Source organism: Vipera berus (assembly GCF_964194415.1).
Source record: "Vipera berus genome assembly, chromosome: 3".
In the NCBI taxonomy this organism is placed as follows: domain Eukaryota; kingdom Metazoa; phylum Chordata; class Lepidosauria; order Squamata; family Viperidae; genus Vipera; species Vipera berus.
In genome coordinates, this window is record NC_138204.1 from 194893920 (window position 1) to 194912616 (window position 18697).

The following is an 18697-nucleotide window of genomic DNA, read 5'->3' on the forward strand; positions in this document are numbered from 1 at the left end:
CAATTTGGTATTGCAGCAGCTCCAGGCATCTTCCAAGAAGTGATGGAGAGGACCTTAAAGGGCATACCAGGAGTATGCCCTTACTTTGATGATGTCCTGATAGCTGGAAAAGATGAGGAAATGTTAGTAGAGCGTCTGGAACAGGTACTGGGTAGATTTAGGAGGGCTGGACTGAAACTAAAAAGGGAAAAATGTAGCATAGGGGTTAAATCCACTGATTTTTTGGGGTTTAGGATTGACAAAAATGGAATCCACCCTACCCCTGACAAGATTAAAGCAATTAAATGGGCCCCAGAACCAAGGAATAAGGCGGAACTGCAGGCCTTCCTTGGCCTGGTAAACTTTTACCACACATTTGTGCCTCACAAAGCTGCCATTGCAGAACCCCTCCACAGGCTCTTAGACAAGAAGACCCCTTGGCAATGGCTGAACAAACACAGAGTAAGTTTCCAAACTCTAAAGGACATTCTGTCCAGTAAATCAACTGTAACACACTTTATAGAAAACAAACCAATCTACCTGGCGTGTGATGCTTCGCCTTACGGTGTTGGGGCTGTAATCAGCCACTTAGACAAACAAGGTATACAAAGACCAATTGCATATTATTCACGCACACTAACCAAAGCAGAGCGGAATTACGCTCAGATAGACAGGGAGGCATTAGCAATAGTGGCAGGAGTAAAAAAGTTCCATGACTACCTTTACGGTAGGAACTTTACTATACTGACTGACCATAAGCCCCTGTTGGGACTGTTTACCACGGATAAACAGACTCCCCAAATAATGTCGCCTAGAATGCTGAGGTGGTCCATTTTTCTCTCAGCCTACTCATTCTCCCTCCAATACAGACCGGGCAAGGACATGGGACATGCTGACGCCCTTAGCAGATTGCCCCTAAACTTAACAGAGGAAGACCCTGCACCTGTGGGACAAATAATGTCCCTACAGGATATTCCGGATTGGCCCTTAACTGCTAAAGACATAGCTGAGGCAACAAATAAGGACCACATTTTAAAGAGAGTAATGGCCTGGGTCTTGAGTGGGTGGCCAAACGCCAACCCGGATGAAAAATACATTCCCTATTTTAGAAGGAAAGATGAACTGTCAGTTCATCTGGGATGTTTACTCTGGGGAAATCGTGTAGTCATTCCAGGAATCTACAAATCAGCCATTTTGCCAGAATTACATGAAGGACACCCTGGAATTGTGCGGATGAAGGCGTTGGCTAGGAGTCACTTGTGGTGGCCAGGTCTGGACAGGGACATTGAGGAATGTGTTGCCAATTGCCATCTGTGCCAACGTTCTAGGCCTGAACAACAACACATCCGTACGCATAAGTGGGAGTTAGCTAGAAATCCTTGGTCCAGGATTCATATTGACTTTGCTGGACCTTTCCAAGGGTTAACATTTCTGGTAGTGGTTGACAGTTTCTCTAGATGGCTGGAGGTAGTACCAGTCAGTTCAGCAACCTCAGGTAGAACCATACAGGCATTAAGGGGCCTCTTTGCCACTCATGGGTTGCCGGATTTAATTGTGTCTGATAACGGGCCACAATTCACATCTATTGAATTCCAGGATTTCCTCAAGGCCAACTCGATTAAGCACAGGACTTCAGCACCCTTCCACCCATCTACCAACGGCTTGGCTGAACGGAATGTGAGGACCACGAAGGACGCCTTAAAAAGAATCATTCGAGGCGACTGGCATCAGAGACTGGCCGAGTTCTTGTTGGCCCAACATACGACCCCATGTTCTGCTACAGGGAAAAGTCCAGCTGAAATGAGGTGGGGTAGGAGACTAACCACCAAATTGGACAGATTACACCCTGACAGACTTCTTCCAAGCGCTGAATTGGACATTCCTGACAGAACATTCAAAGTGGGGGATTTGATTTGGGACAGGAATTACGCCCAAGGGGACAAATGGATTCCTGGGGTGGTGACTGAAATTTTAGGGCCCCTGTCGTACACTATTGAGGGGGAAGGGAATAGGATCTGTAAAAGACACACAGATCAGCTGAGGAAGAGAGCTAGCGGGTGCTTGCCAGTAGAGGGGGGCCAAAGCATATTTGGGGAAAACAGTACATCCAGGGTCAGTAATGACAACATACCAGAGAGCGGGGTAGAGGAACGGCAAAACATCTCCTTCCCTGGTACCCCACAACAACAACAACAATTTAGTCAAATAGACTGGGAGGTACCCCTGCGAGGTAGGCCAGCGAGCACTGAGTGTCAAACTCAAACCAATGCACAAAATAGCAACAGGGAAAATTCAGAGTCTAGTAACCCAGAGCCGGGGTCCAACACAGACAAGCAGCCAAGCCGTCATTCAGGAAAGGGGGTCCCTAGCTGCCAGAGTAATAGATACCCTTCTAGAATACATAGGCCACCAAGATATTTGAAGGACTTTGTAAAGAAATGACAACAACTGGGGGGTAAGGGGTGTTGTGTATGTAAATAGTTATTAATAAGGAATTAGCTGATTGCAGAATAGCAGGGTTTTTGAGCGGGAGATCCAGGTGCAATCATTGGTTGCAATAACCTAGGAGCGGGAAAATAAGCTCCATTGATTGGTTACAGTTCTAACACTTTCCCTATAAAAGACTGCAACAATTGACAGTTGACAGTTGACCTTGTGTATTCAATAAACTTGTTCGTTGTTAAACCACTCTGAGTCCTCGTCTGTCAGAACCTAACAAACAAGTATCTCTATTTTAATGTTAGAATCAAACTGTACTTTTCTAGAGTCAGCAGTCACACAGTACCAGGTTTGAAATTGGATCAATGATGAGGCTTTAGTAATAAACCCTCCGAAGACAGGTAGAATGCCCAGCTGAACAGTTACACACAAGTTCCAGAGTAAATATAGGAAATGTGAGTTGTTTCTGTACAATTAGGATGCTCCAGTATGAATTGATCCAGATACATATCAACAGAGTCCAATTTAAGATCATGGTTAAAAGAAAAAAGCTAGTGCACCTACAGCACCCACATCAGATAAACTGGATGTGACAATGGCAGAGAAATTAGTTATCTGTATCAGAGGTTCAGACACAGAATTTCACAGCTGGTTTGAGACTTCAAGCCAAGAGCAGAGCAAAGAGCCAGAATAATAGGATCACAGATCCAATATTGCCAGTCACTTGACTGAAGTGTTGTTAACCTCTGTTGCTGAGAAATCTTTGTTCTGTCATTTAAAATACTGGCTCATTGTGGGTCTAGGCACTCTGCCAAGATCTGGCCTCTTATTATATCTGAATCACCTGCTCATTCTCATTAGGTCCCTGATCTATTCCAAGTGATTAGAGCTCCTGAGCCTTACTGTTTGCCAGATCAGGCTATTCAGCCTCTGATTCTGATGAGTTAGAGTAGACCATAACAAGGAGGCAGGTGTTATGAGCTGCTACTGATGTGTGGTGCAATCTGGGTGAGCCATCCCTTAATTTTTTGTGTTTGTCTATCTGTGTTGAAGGGAAAGTATTGATCCCATAGAAATTCTTCAATGAGATTGATGTCCCTTCTGTTAAAGAAACTGTCTGCCAGTAAATGCTGTTTTCTCTTCTGCAGCCAAAGTACAAATAGTCACAGAGGCCTGCAGATGGAAGGAAGTGGACAATCCTGCAGGAAGCAAAGTGAAGCCTGGCAGGCCACCGATCTCTCTTAGGATCTTCTTTCTAGTCACAGTATTCCCATACAGGAATCTCAGACTCTTTTTAAAAAAATTATGCTTTTATTGTAAGACAGAAAAAAGAAAGAAAAAAGGTTAAAAGGAATACATTAAGAATATACAAAATATAAAAATTACACAACTATTTACAATATATTAAAAAAGGAAAAACACTGCATTGTTTCTGCAAAGAATCCTGAATTGAAACAGATATAAAGAAAATACTTTATCACAATCCTTTAAAACTAATATTAGAACCAAACTACACATTGACGAAAGTAGCCAATGTTATAAGATTTAGTCAAATTCATAATACAATAATTAGCAAGAATTTCTAATAATCTGAAGCAATACCTTTGTGGATTATCAGATAGAATCTAGTGATTCCTTTTTTTTTAGCAAGTCAGTCTTTGTACCCTCTTTCTTCTCTGTGCCCTCTTTCTTCTAGCTCTGAGTGTTTATTCTGCCAAACAGTTGAATTCTAGGAAAAGACTGCTTCCATCTTTATGAACTTTTTAATTAATCACGCTTATGGTGAAATCAGTACAATGTAATATCCTCAACATCTGACATGCCATGATAGTTCTGTGAATTTATTCTGGAATACTCCTAAATATCTGTAAATATCTTGCAACCTATTGCTTAAGTCTTTTGTAAATATGATAGTTATGTGGCAGCCACCTTCATTAATCAAAGCAGTAGTACTTTGATTTGATTTGCACATCATCCACATTTCAGGTGTGCGGGGGACAGGAATTAATGGCTTATAGTAGTATTGCATCAGAAGCACATTAATATATGGATCCCTTTTATGAAGTTATTTTTCTGTATAAAAATTCCACCTTTATAGTGTCTTTGTGCTTGTGTTGTCAGGCCTTCATATTTTATGATATATATCTATATATCTATATATGACACTATCTTAATTTTATTGTCTTACATTTTATTTTTGTTTCTGCTATGCTTTCAGTCATTATCTCACTCTGCCTTGGTCCCATCACACGCAATCCATTGACTACCATCACAGAGATGCCAGGTATCTGCTTTCCTGTGTGTGACTCTGTGTATAAATGCATGCTTTTACTTGAACTTATATTTTTTGCTTCCTACTAGTTAAGTCACTGAATGGCTTAATAACAAATCTTTTCCAAATATTAATACTTGACTTTAAAAAAAGTACTACCTTACATTCATAGTTTGTCTAATCAATAGAGAGCATGTTATACAACAGCATTTTTTGCATTGTTCTTGAACAGTTATCATTCTTTGTCCATGAAGTTCTAGATGTTAGATTCTTCTCAGTATTGCTATACCTTTTCCACTCATACCATTGTAAACCATTATTCCATTCCATTATCATCCACAATATCAAGCTGCTATTCATAATCCTAGCACTGCTACCAGATAAAATTGTTATACAATGTTGAAGAATTGAAGTGGATGTTGTATAGTAGCTGAAGGTGTTGGTTGTGTTCCAGAAGAGGAGTGGACTCATCTCATTTATGATCTCACTAGGTATTTTTAAGTGACCCTGTCCCTTGAAGCCCCACCTGTATCATGACAATAATGCTGATCTGCCTTACTAAATGATAAGGATTGCTGCAGTTATGTAAATGTTTTGAATTTCCAAAATATTCTATAATAGTAGTTCTTCCCAGGATCCTGGATACATTTGCAGCCATTCTGAACCAAATATTTGCTTGTCTGTCTGTCATCTATCTATCTATCTATCTATCTATCTATCTATCTATCTATCTATCTATCTATCTATCTATCATCTATCTATCTATCTATCTATCTATCTATCTATCTATCTATCTATCTATCTATCTATCTATCTATCTATCTATCTATCTATCATCAGAAATCTTAGGTGTTCCTGTCAGTGCCTTCCCAATTGCATAATATTTAATAAAATAGGATCTGAATACCGAAATAACAATATAGCTGGAATTAGCCAGCTGTTAATTTTTTGCCTTCTACAACAACTAGCTAATGTCTTTAAAAAATACATTGTTTTTATGTGGGGACAAATATAAGATTTAGTATGCTGGATTAAAGCTATTTTGAATTTATGCTAGTAAGAAGAATGCTTTTTTCCTATTATGCAGGAGCTAGTGACTGTATATTCACAGTATCTGTAATTTAATGCAATCAAATGGTTTTTTTTAAAAAAAATAGCCTATCACTTGTCAGATTTTTAAATCATAAGACATTTGGGGATGTCATTTGAGATCACCAAGGATTTCATATAAATGCAGAAAATCTCAGGAATTAATGATGACCAAACCTTGTCAGAATTTCTGTTTAATGTTTTGCAGTCTGTATCATGATATGTGATCCCATATCTGCATAAAAAGATTGCCAACATCTGAACTAGGCAGTTATATTACGATAGCTATAATTTCACAAATTTAAAATTATGCCCAAAAGTTTGGAGAACCTGTCTTAACAAGTGGTTCTCCTATACTGTAGCTGTTGATTAAGGGAGAAGTCATTCAGACTTCAGCCATGCCTTTCTTTCTTCCTACTAGTATTTAGCATTAATATTATGGATTATGTCTGGGAAAAATGAGTTTTAGCTGAAGATATATATTTTCTTATCACTGGAAATCAACTCTTGTACGATTGGGAAAAATTATATCAGATTTACCATAACGATACTATTGAAGAGCCACTTACGTAGTTGGCTAGGATTTTTGCCATATTGATTGCCTATTAATTATATTTGAAGGTAACTTTACTTTCCTCCTACAAATTTCATTGGATAATCAATAAAGTTTCTTGTAGCTGTCTCTTGGGCTTTTTCACATAAAATTCAGAAGTGCTCCAATATACCCTCCTTTTTAAATGTTCTGTTCAAAACATGTTGATGCTTAAATTCTTAATTTGATCCACACTATCTATAAATTAAACTACATGAATTAATGAACATATTTTTCATACCCATTTTATTTCCTTCTATCATTCATGTATACTTTCATGCCTAAATGCTATTCATTAATCTGTTTCTTACTTTAGTTTCATGTTTCACTGCTTATATTTTGGCAGCAAGAATCATTCATTGTATCCTAACTTTTGTGAAGATGCAGTCAGATTGCTTCAATCGCATAGGATGTGCCGTACCTATTCTGAGGGTGCTTACTATGAGTTTGAGAGGTATAACCTATACAAAGTATCATTAGTTTACGACATTCAGCATAAAAACATAATATACTGATGATGTGTAAAAAGCTGTCACTCCTATTTTGAATGAGAGGTGGAATTAAGTGAATGTGAGTTCCACAAAGTGAAGAGCAAATATTATTTTATACAATGCATCTAAAGCAAACTTTTGAGGGTGAATATTTGTAGAATTCACTGCACACTATTAACAATTCAATATCAAAAATAATATTTTGGGTTTTGAATTCCCCTTGCCTGGGAACTAGAGATTCTATATCTTTGGTTCTGAATGGGATTGCACTCTCCTACTGAGACAGTGGCCATTGTAACCATGTTGTGTGCAAGTTGTACCTGTTCCTGGATCAAGGGGTCTTCATTTCTGTCACATGTCCTAGTCATTTCCCAGCTGGACTACTTCAACTTGGCTATGTGGGTTGCTGTTGAAGACTATCCAGAAGCTATAATAAATCTAGAATGCCGCAGCACAGGAAGTCATGGGCACATCAATATATGCTCATGTAACTAACCTACTTTCCGAGCTGCACTGGCTTCCTTGTTAGCTTCTGGGTGCAATTAAAAATGCAAGTTATCACATATAAAGCCCTACATGGAACAGGACTGTATTGTAAGTGAAACTGCTTCTCCCAATTGATATCTGCCTGTCTCTAGAATGGGCACACTTCATGTTATCTGATGCAATCAGGAGAAGTGTCTTTTCTGTTGCAGTACCTGTTGTTGGAATGATCCTCCATGAGATAGGACTAGCACTTACCCTGATGGCCTTCAGAAAGCCAACTGTAGATATAGAGCGGGAATGAACATACTGCAGCCCTTGAATGCAAACTTTCTCAGGGTAATGGGTCCCTGCCCGGTTTGATAGGAGAAATAAAAATTGAATGTAAGCTTCAATGGTATTCCCACACAAAAAAATGAAGTCTAATTTATTATACATATAAAAATACTTTCTCTATAATAAATACTTTCTCTAGCGGCGGTTGTTGTAATTCCAGTGTTGATCAGAAATTATCTATAAATTGAAAATAAAGAAGTCAACTTTTTGATAGCTTGGATACAATCTTTTTAAGGATTTATGCAACTAAATCAGCATCTTGGATCTGCTCAGAAACAAAGCATTTAATGGTTTTACAACTAATAGTACATGACCTAAAAGAGCAGCACAGATAAAGGTCTACTTGGAGTATTTGCATTAGCTGAACTTACTAAATATTTTTAAGGCCAGTTCCATATAGAGTGACTTCTGTAATCTAAATTAGAAATCATTAAATTATAAATTATCATGGCATTATTTTTGCCATAAGTAAGAATTTAACTTGAACAACACTCAGCTTATACTGAAAGAACATTCTGTTGGCTATTATACCTATTACCCATCATCACAGAATATTTTGAAAAAGGTATCCACACTCCCCTTTGTGCTATAACACATTCTGTTTTGGTCAATTGTATTACTTAATTTGAAAAAAAATCCATAACATCCCTAACAGGTAATATTGAATATTATGTGTAGTAGCATTTTAATGTTGCCGTTACCCCATCCTCTCGCATAGCTCCTCAAGGTTGACTGAGTTAATAGCTAAGCATAAAAGCGAACTAAGCTAAACATTTTAGTGAGATGCTTGGAGCCAGAACACATTACTTGAATTGTTGGGAATGAATAATTCATTTTCCCAAACCTTTAAAAGTTTACAAAAAAATGGCTTACCTTGGTGAATCTACCACCAATCTACATTCAGAGATAAATGTTCATGTTTACCTCATGTCCTAATTTCACTATGTTGGATATTTTCTACTATACACACTGCAACATTGACTGTTCACATGCTTCAGTAATAGGCCAGTTCACATGAGTGAATTTATGGGCTGAAAGTCTTGCCATAATTGCTTTTGTTAAGTTAAAGCATAGACTGTCTTAACATAGTTGTTGAATATAAGGTCATCACAGGCATATGAATCTTGTTTGAATATGGAATTATTTAGAAAATAGCTGTTTTCAGGTTACGAGTTATTTTTACTTTGCATTGTGCTAAAAGTTGCTTGATATTTGGCGGACATTATCATGCATCAGCAGAAGTATGCAAGGCCATTCTAAAATACCTTTACTGTTTATTTTATGTTCAGGAGGAGTAGGAAGGAGGGAAGAGAGCCTAATGCATATGTTGATGACACGTTTATTTCTCCTGCTCTCGAAAGGTATTTACTTATAGACAGATAGATATATAAAGAATATATTTAAGAATTTGCAGTGTAGAATTTTGAGGGAGATAATAGACATGGACTTACAGTGTGTTGATTATCAACTTCAGACCCCTCAAAGATGATGGGAATCTTAATTTGGTTTAACATACTACAGATGTGGTAGAAGAGCATACAGTAGTTTTGGCTTTCAGTATGATTAAGGCTCATCAGAAGTGTGCAAAATGTTTTGCATTAAAACCAATTTGAGCTAAAAACAGGCTGCTTTGACTTTTGAATAAGTTTGTAACCATTTCAAATGTAGCTGATCTTGAAATGCTTTTATGTGAGTGGAATACTTTCTGTCAAGATTGGAACACTTCTGGTGAAGTTAGTCTATATAATGCTCAAGGTGGCTAAATTTGAACTGTTTGCTCATTTTTAAGACTAATATAATTCATTACATTGGGTGGTCTTACAAATGGCTAAGGATGCTGTATAAAGGCTACCTCTCATATAATATAGTATGTTTAATATCTGTACTAACTGTTTCACTACTGTTGTATAATTTATTTCTTATACAGATGTTTGGCAATTTTATAACTTCACTATTCTTGTTCCTGCTATTATTTATATAGTGTGCGTATCACTATCAGATTTATTGAGCAAATTTTGTTTAATAAATAAATTTACCTAGACAAAATATAAAGTCTGTATCTAGAGTTGTTCTGTTGATGGAAAGACTTTATTTTATTTTCAGGAATAGATACCATATAGGTGAAGTATTACATAGACTCCATGAATAGATTTCTCCCATCTCCCTTGCCTTTGCAGAGTTCTTGTGCCAGCTATATTCACAATCAGATACAAAATAAGATTGTGATGATTGTTAGGCTGTGCAGCTTGTACCTGAAAAGAAACTGAGAGTTCTTTGGACCAAGTGCTGTGTCAAATAAATATAGTTGCATATAATATTTCTATCAAGACCTGATATATTTATTTATTTACTTACAAAATTTCTCATGCTGCAAAGTGACTCTAGGTGACTTACAATTAACATAACAAATATTAAAATATTAAAAGCAATATTATATTTATTATATTAATTATATTTATTATATCATATCATATTAGACTACTGTAATGCTCTCTACATGGGGCTGCCCTTGAGGTCCACCCGGAGACTCCAGCTGGTGTAGAATGCAGCCGCGCGAGTTGTCTTGGGAGTTTCCCGATACTCCCATGTTACACCTTTGCTCCGCGAGTTGCATTGGCTACCGGTTGCTCTCCGGGTGAGGTTCAAAGTGTTAGTGATGACTTACAAAGCCCTTCATGGCATGGGGCCGGGTTACCTACGGCAACACCTGCGACCGGCATCAACTTCCCTCTGTCCAGTGCGCTCCCACAGAGAGGGCCTCCTCAGGGTGCCGCCGATCAAAGAATGCCGATTGGTGACCCCCAGGGGGAGAGCGTTCTCTGTGGGCGCGCCAGACCTTTGGAACCGCTTACCGGTTGAGCTCCGGATGGCCCCCGACCTTCGCTCCTTCCGGCGCGATCTCAAAACTTTCTTTTTCGAACAAGCTGGCCTGGTCTGATGGGATGGGGTTGGGTTTTTATAAATAGTTTTAATTTTAATATGTATTAATTTTATGGGCATAATTGTTTAATGGCTTTTTAATTTTTGTATTCTATTTTTATTGTGTATTGCCCTGTTCACCGCCCTGAGTCCTTCGGGAGAAGGGCGGTATACAAATTAAATTATTAAATTATTAAATTAAATATTATAACAATTAATCATTAAGTATTAGTTAAATGCCCTGACCAAAAGGTAATAGTTATAAATAGTTATAAAGAATAAAGATTAATTCCCCAAATGTATTTATAGTGAAAAGAATTAAGGAGAATTCCTTGCCTGATTACTGAGATAAAAATATATCTCATGAGAAAAATTGTTTGGAATATAACTTCATACTTATAACTTGTCTTTATTTTAACTGCATTGCAAAGGTATTACAATGGTGCAAGTTCATGGGCAGATCATGTAGTCAATGGTACAGCTGAAAATTACAGGTGAGTAAAGTGTAAAGTATTATGATTCTGTAATGTAGGATTGTATTTATAATTTAAATAGAGCATTATTTTAGTTTATACTTTATTTCTTCCCTTTTGAAACCAATTCTATGAGCATTAGATTTTAGTAATATTTTTTAAAATCCAGTTATTCTTCAGATATAGATACCCTACATCAGGGGTGTCAAACTGCCGGAAGCTGCACTGGCAATGGCAAAACAGTCTCGATACGTCTTGTGACATCATGTGATGTGACGGGTTTGACATGTCTGCCCTACATGCACAGGGATGCATGCAATCCTCAGGTTCCCTTTAGCAGCCCGGTTATGATTATTGACAAATAATTACATAGTTTCCTGCTATTAAAAAGTAGGAAACTAATGAAATCTATAATGTAAATCCTAATTAGTATAATGGCATTGAAAAAAATCCTTAACCATTCAAATTTTCCATGGAAGTGTTAAAAATATTTTCATGATTTGAGAAAGAGATTTGCTATGCATTTTTATTCTTCTATAAGAAAGAATAAAAAATCTTAGTGGCTTAGATTAAAACAGTGGAAAGAACATTGGGTCACAAGCTTACAATCTAAAAAAAAAATTGAGAAGGAAAAAAAATTCTGGTATCATTTCATGAAGTGAAGTAAATAGAGACCTTCCAAACATTTCTCAACTTCATGGACAAACCTAATGGCAACAAATAGCTTGCTGCTGAAGCATTTAAATGATTTATTTACCTCCCAATCTAATCTGCAGCCCTTGTGTTTGTTAATAGAGCCCACCTATCAATGCCTCTTATGAGAGTGATGTGTTGAAAATACCTCAAATAGGGGTACATAAAATTAGGTGACACTTTAGACATAAGACATGCCAACAACATAATTACTTCACTGACTTATTGTAAATAGAAAGAATGAAAGAAAAACTTGAAAAATTACATAAAAATGAATCAGAAGAAGTGCTTCAAAACTTACATAACTATAGTTTAAAAAAAGGAAGAGTTTTTTATTGAATAGTATACAAACAGTGTGCCTGCACCACTTCTGAGTACAGGACCATTCTTCAACAACCAATCAAACCTATGACAGTGCTGAACAAATGGTGGTTACAATCAGTCCTTCAAGTTCAGGCTGTCCCATCACACACACCTTATGGTCATATGATTGTGATTTGGGGACTTGACAACTGGTTTTTCACTTACAACTGGTGGCAATAGTGTACGATTACCTGATTGCCATTTGCAACCTTCCCTGCTACCTTACTCAGAAAGTAAATGTTGAAGCCAGGAGGGAAGGCTATAAAGTGCTGGGCTTAATCTCACCCACCAACCCATGGTCCCCCACCTCTTCTTTGCTTCCACCGCACCACACCCTCCCTGACCAGTGCTATGCCTCTCACCCATTTGCACCCCCTCCCCAATATGTGCTGCGCCCCTCATGGAACTCTGAAATCCTGTGCACTCAATCTGTGCTGCATTACCCTTGTATCTCCTTGACCCTTTCTCCCACCCTGCACACTCTCCTCACTTCCTGCTCCACCTGGCATTGCCTGTCTGCTCATCTGGGACTTGCAACTTTCTGCCAGCTTCCTATTGACTTTGGTTATGGAAAGCCGGCAGGAAGTTGCCTTGCCTAATGGTAATGGAGTTTGGTTAATGATTGCTGCAGAGACTGCAGGGATTGCCATCCCTAAGTGACACATTGCTTAACAATGGAAATTATGGTCCCAGTTGCCATTGTAAGTCAAGGACTACCTGTACTTACAAAATATTTTTGAAACATGCTGAGATAACTGCAGGGAGCAGTCCAAGCAGTCATGAGGTTTTCAAACAGACTCAAAGGGCACCAACCTTCCCCCCAAACCCCCCCCCCCAGGTCTGTAAAATCGAGTTTAAGTAGTTTTTTAATAGAAGTTTTGTACTTCTATAATCTTGTCTTCAAATGGTCCCCATTTTGGTTCCATTTTTTTGGTACTGAGATATAAATAAAGCCAATTGTGTTTACTTACCAAGACCCAAAACTGCATGTACTTTGTGCAGAAACTAATGATGGTGAAAAACACATTTTTGGACAAAGTAAATCATGTTATTACTGTATATAGATGGCAATTTCCTATTTCATTTTAGTTTTTGTAGATGCTACAGACTATATATGAGTGTAGTTGAACACTCATTATAATATACTGTTATTATATTATTTTAGGTGCCTTGCATACTATGCTCATCTAACTATAGCATTACATAAAGAATATAAAATTATGTAAAGAGATCTGATGTCAGGATGTATCAGATTTTTTTTAAAAAAATCTAATTGAGTAAGATTAAATTAAATGTTGAAGTGCTTGTTAATGTAAATTTTCAAAGATTCTAAAATCTAGATTTTGATTTTTCTCTCTCTAGATTCCTAACAGACTATATTAATTTGCTACAAAGTTGCTTTAAAGGGAAATATTTTTGTAATTGTTATTTGCTTCAAATTCATATTTTTTGCAGCATATTTTGAAAGGGAATTTCTTGCTTTCTTCAATATTTGCTTAAGATCCCTCATATAGGCATGGCGGTAGAGACAGAATCCTCTGCAGGTGCAGTGAAGTTCTGTAGCAACATACATAGTTTGATGTATTATCATTCATATATATGGCAGAAATTACTGTATATATAAGTATTTTTTGTGACATTTGTGTTCAGATATTTCACCAGATTTTAAAATAAGTAAATAAGCGCTTTCTCTCTCTCTCTCTCCCTCCCTCCCTCCCTCCCTCTCTCTCTCTCTCTTTCCCTCCCTCCCTCTGTCCCTCCCTCCCTCCCTCCCCCCCCTCTCTCTTGTGTGTGTGTGTGTAAATTTTGGGTGTTTGAACCAGTAGTATAAACTTTAATTGGTAACTATTATTTTAAAAGTAATTCAGCCAAGTTATACAATATTATATTATTTTAACTTTGTTTCTGAGCCATGGTAGTGCAGAGATTAGAATGCAGTATTTCAGGCAAATTCTGCCCACTGCCAGAAGTTCAGTCCTGACTGGCTGAAGGTTGACTCAACCTTCCATCCTTCTGAGGTCGGTAAAATGAGGACTCAGATTGTTGGGGGCAATATGCTGGCATTTGTAAACAGCTCAGAGAATGCTCTAAAGCAGTATGGAGCCATATATAGGTCTAAGTGCTATTGCTATTGTAGCTGAACAGTTTTTTAACATTAGAAATTTGTTCATAACAGTAGTTATTAAAAATGTGCTAACAGGTTATTTTATATCTGTGATCAAACAGCAAAATTCCAATAGCTAATACAAGAATAGCATGTCCAAGGATTGAAATCCAACAGCCTTCCACAGATACTGACAGGTATTCCCAGTAAAAAGTATTTGGCTTAGATTAAGCTTCTGACTCCTAGGCATAATTTGTGTGATTTTTCTTGTAGTGCTTCTATTGTCTCTAGAAATAGAGAACGCTGTATGTGATCAGTCAAATGCACCATAATTTGCTGCATTTTAATGTTTTTATTTGATATTCATTGCTTTCATTGTTTAATCTGAACATTAGATATCATGCACAGAAAATAAAATGCAGTGCAAAAAAGGCAGAAAAATATTTTTGAAAAGCAATGAATTGTTCCTATTGTTTTATCTTTGTGCTTCCTGTTTGTTTAGTTTAAGAGTCTATACTTTAAAAACTTTGGCCTTGATGAATTCAACTTCATTGTACTTAGTCTTTTGTGCCTGCAATCTTCTACTTATGTAAACATAATATAAATAATGTAAAGCTCAAGATAATCTCCATTGTTTTATTTCAGCATTAGCAAAGTAATTTTGCAAATTCATTTCTTTGCATGAGACATTTTAGCTAAAAATATATTTTTAAGTAATTTCATTTAATTCTTTTGAAGGACTTGGCGAATGACCAAATCCTAGGTTCCAAATGACTTTTAGTCTATTAAAACTATACATATTTTATATGCTCAGTTAAAAAGTATTGATATGTAGAGTACTATTTTCCTGTTATTATATAGATCTTCAACCAGCTGACAAGAAAATTGAATGTGTAAACAATGTTCATAATGCAAAAAAATTAATTGTGACTACTTTATGTTTTTATTCTTACATAGCTTTTAGTCATTAGTCAAACTAAATTATGAATAAATTGATAGGATTTAAATTCTATTTATATTGTTGGAAAGCATTTCTTTTATTCCCCTGGGACTCCATTCTTCTGTGCTAACTTATACAAAGAGGGACCCAACCTAACGTTAAAATCTCCTAGTAGAACCACTATGAACTGAGGGTACAATGCATATATATCGTCTAGGATAACTTCCAGACCCGTCCAGAATTCGAAGTTGTAACACCAGGATGTATTTGGAGGAATACATTTACCAGTATTAACTCGAACTCTTTATATCCAAATTTAACAGCTAGAAAATACGAATACTTGTCTTCGTTGTATAATTTATCTCCCTGCCATTGCAATTCTTGCTTTATAAGAATGCATAACCCACCAGAGGGTCTCCCTTTGTTTTTTGTTTTTTGGGCTGAGGAAGTCCATTCCTGGAAGCCTGGCAGTTCTACTGGTTCATCCATTTCGGTTAACCAGGTTTCCTGAAAAGCTATTACATCAAATCTAGAGAGGAAATTCATTAGACCACCATCAACCATCCCTTTCCAGCCAGCCACATTCCAAGTCAGCATCTTGTATGGGTTTCCCTGGGGCAAAGTGGTCTGGCTTGGTTGATTGGCTAGGTGGTAGAAATGCCGGATGTCAACTTGACGTTGGAGCTGGGTCGATATCAACTATACTTCCCATATAAACACAGTTATTGTGAGGTTCGATATTTTTCCTTGTGGGTTGCAGAGCTTTTTGCAGAAATTAGAATGCCTGCATTCAGGGAACTGTGCCAGTTGGCAACCTGCTGCCGGTAGCCTTGCTTAGATCTGGAACTGAGTAGAGTTGGTCTAGTGGTGAAGGCACCAGGTTAGTGCAATAGTCTAGTACAGCCTTAGGAATAAAAGTTGGCTAGGTAATTTTGGGCCAGTCACTCTCTCTCAGTCCATCTTGCTTCATAGCCTTGTTGTTGGGGGAGAATAAAAGAGGAGAGAATATTAGGTAAGCTTGAGTTATTTTATAAAAATCATAAAGGCAGGATAAAAATAAATAAATTATAATTAAATATATTCCCTTCTCCCATGTTAAGGAAATGTTCAAAATTCTTTTATAGTGTTCTCCTGTGCTAGTTGTGGGGGTACCTATCCTTCCTATGCACCTCTGATATTGGCATGTCAAGAGCTACTGTATATAATTTAATTCATGCAGTTTAGTGTGCTTAAGCTATTTTATGAATATAGGGATTCAGAACATAGGCATTCCGAATCTTTTACCAATAAAACTCCCCATCACTTTATTGGTAGGAAGGTAATCTGTTGTTAGACTGAAATCTGTCTTTAAAAGGCTGATTCTAGATAAACTGCCTCCCTGATACTTAGCCCTTCCTTGCTGGTCATATGATCAAATGTGTCTGCCTGTTTGGAGCATAAAGTGAAACTATTGTTTTGATTTTTTTCCGTGAGGCTTTCATGTACAATCAAATGGAAGGAACATTAATCAGTTGTTGATTTGGATTTGCAAAGAGATAGATTGAAGGTGTTGAACTTTTGCAATAGAGAGCTCTTGTGTGTAGCTTTATTTATAGCTATGTTATCTATATCAGTATCAATATCTGTTCTTCATAGGAAGACCTTTACTTTAATGAGGTTTGATGTCTTATTTTCTAAAATACTTGAAGGAAGACACAGTGCTCCTGGCATATTACTGCGCTGTCCTTTTTACTATATCTAGTACTCCTAATAATACCTCTTTACTGACTGTTTTAGTAGGCCTTAAGATGAAGTATAGGTAGTCCTCGACTTGTGATCACAAATGGAACCAGAATTTCTGTTGCTAGCAAGATAGTTCTTAAGTGAAAAGTTAGCCGAAATCAAGAACACATGACTGTGGGGATACTATGGCATTTGTAAGTGAGAGGACCAATTGTAAATCACTATTTCCAGTGCCATTCAAATGGTCACTAAAGGAATGGTTGTAAGTCAAGGACTACTTGTAATATATTTTTATCACGGGATCAGTTCACTAATATCTTCATGAAAATAGCTACATTTCGTTGTGTTGAAATTTGCATCAGCAAGCAAGAATTTGATGCTAGAGTCTCTTCTATATTATTTTATCGTGTTTTTTTAAATGAATGTGTATCACTTCTGTATATATTCAACTCTCACTTTTTTCTTTATAAATAAATAAGCAATAACATTGTAGCACATTTTTCAGTTGCTTAAAAAAACCTAAACAAACTTTATTTATTGAATGAGGTACCACCACCACCTGCATTGAGTTTCCCTAGATGATGCTTTATTGAAAAAAAGCAAGTTATGCAAAATTCAAATCAATGCTATACTAAAGGATAACTTTAGAAACACATTTTGCAATTTTATAACCTCTTTGTAATACAACTATCTAGTGTTCTTTTGCTCTCCTTAATACTTAAGTTAAACTTGGTTTTCTGTATAGGTAAAACTCTAAATCCTCAGTTGAAGCTACGTTCATGAACCAAAATAAATATATGACAGTATTTATGTTATCTTTACTGTATTGAGGGAAAACTTTACAGACTTTAAGGATCTATGTACACACTATACACACTGTAAAAATCCTACTATCTTATAGAACCAGTATGGACCCATTACCTAAAATTAATTTCTCCCACAGCAATTTTGAATAATTGTTTGAAAATTCTTCATATATTTCCATGTGGTTTCTTGGATGTCCTTGAATCTGATGTGTTTGATCTTTTTTGCACAAAAGTACAGCTTATGCCATATGTGCATATATATCACAAATGCATTTGTTCTCATTTAAAATTGTTTGATTCTTGCTACAGTTATACCTGACAGTTAAACTAATACACAGTAAATGAGAAATGTTATTTAGGATTTTTAAAATCCTTTGTTCATATTTAGTGATTCTGTTGAAATGAGCCAGCATAAATAACTGCTGACAGACAGCAATTATATGGAAAAATGATTTTTTAAAAATATTAATCTGTTTAATATTTATAGAGAATTGCACCTTTTCTTTTGAATTCTGAATTATCCCAAAATAGTAATGCAATTTAATGCAAAATTATTAGATTTTATTCCACTGCGTAAACGGTCTAAATTATTTTCTTCACATAACCATTTTAAGGAAGTATACTTCTTTATACCCACTTAATATTAGCAAGAAGAAAACTTTAAAAAGTTATTTAAAAAGTTATTAAAATTAGTTTATGTTGGATAGCTCCAAAATCCAATGTGCTGCAGCGTAATGCATAACCATAGATAAAAGTCAATTGAGCTGCTTTTTGACTAACATTACAGGAATTGGGAACCTAGACTACCATATCAAAGATCCAGATCAACAGAACAGCGTCCAGTACTAGAGCGGCCCAGCCCCCGCTCCCGATCCACTGAGCGTCCTGAGTCAAACCTCATGAGATCGATGCCTTCATTAATGACCGGAAGATCTGCCCCTCCCTCACCTGCATTATCGAGGTGAAACAGATGGATTAATCCTGCCCCACCAGCTC

The 18697-nt window shown here is 36.7% G+C and overlaps 1 protein-coding gene across 22 annotated transcripts in view; it reads left to right on the plus strand.

The window, feature by feature from the left end:
• RIMS2 (regulating synaptic membrane exocytosis 2) overlaps nucleotides 1-18697 on the plus strand; it is a gene marked incomplete at both ends in the record, with an annotated part of 289996 nt that overhangs the window by 193467 nt on the left and 77832 nt on the right. For 10 of the 22 annotated variants that reach the window (XM_081324273.1, XM_081324268.1, XM_081324272.1 and 7 more), the window contains one exon: nucleotides 18489-18662. The exons of 4 other annotated variants lie outside the window; for them this stretch is intronic. In XM_081324273.1, coding sequence (XP_081180399.1) covers nucleotides 18489-18662 — 174 coding nt within the window. Of the gene's footprint in view, nucleotides 1-4636; nucleotides 4703-18488; nucleotides 18663-18697 lie in introns of all 22 variants that reach the window. 8 more of the 22 variants (XM_081324264.1, XM_081324271.1, XM_081324269.1 and 5 more) reach the window with 2 other exon arrangements.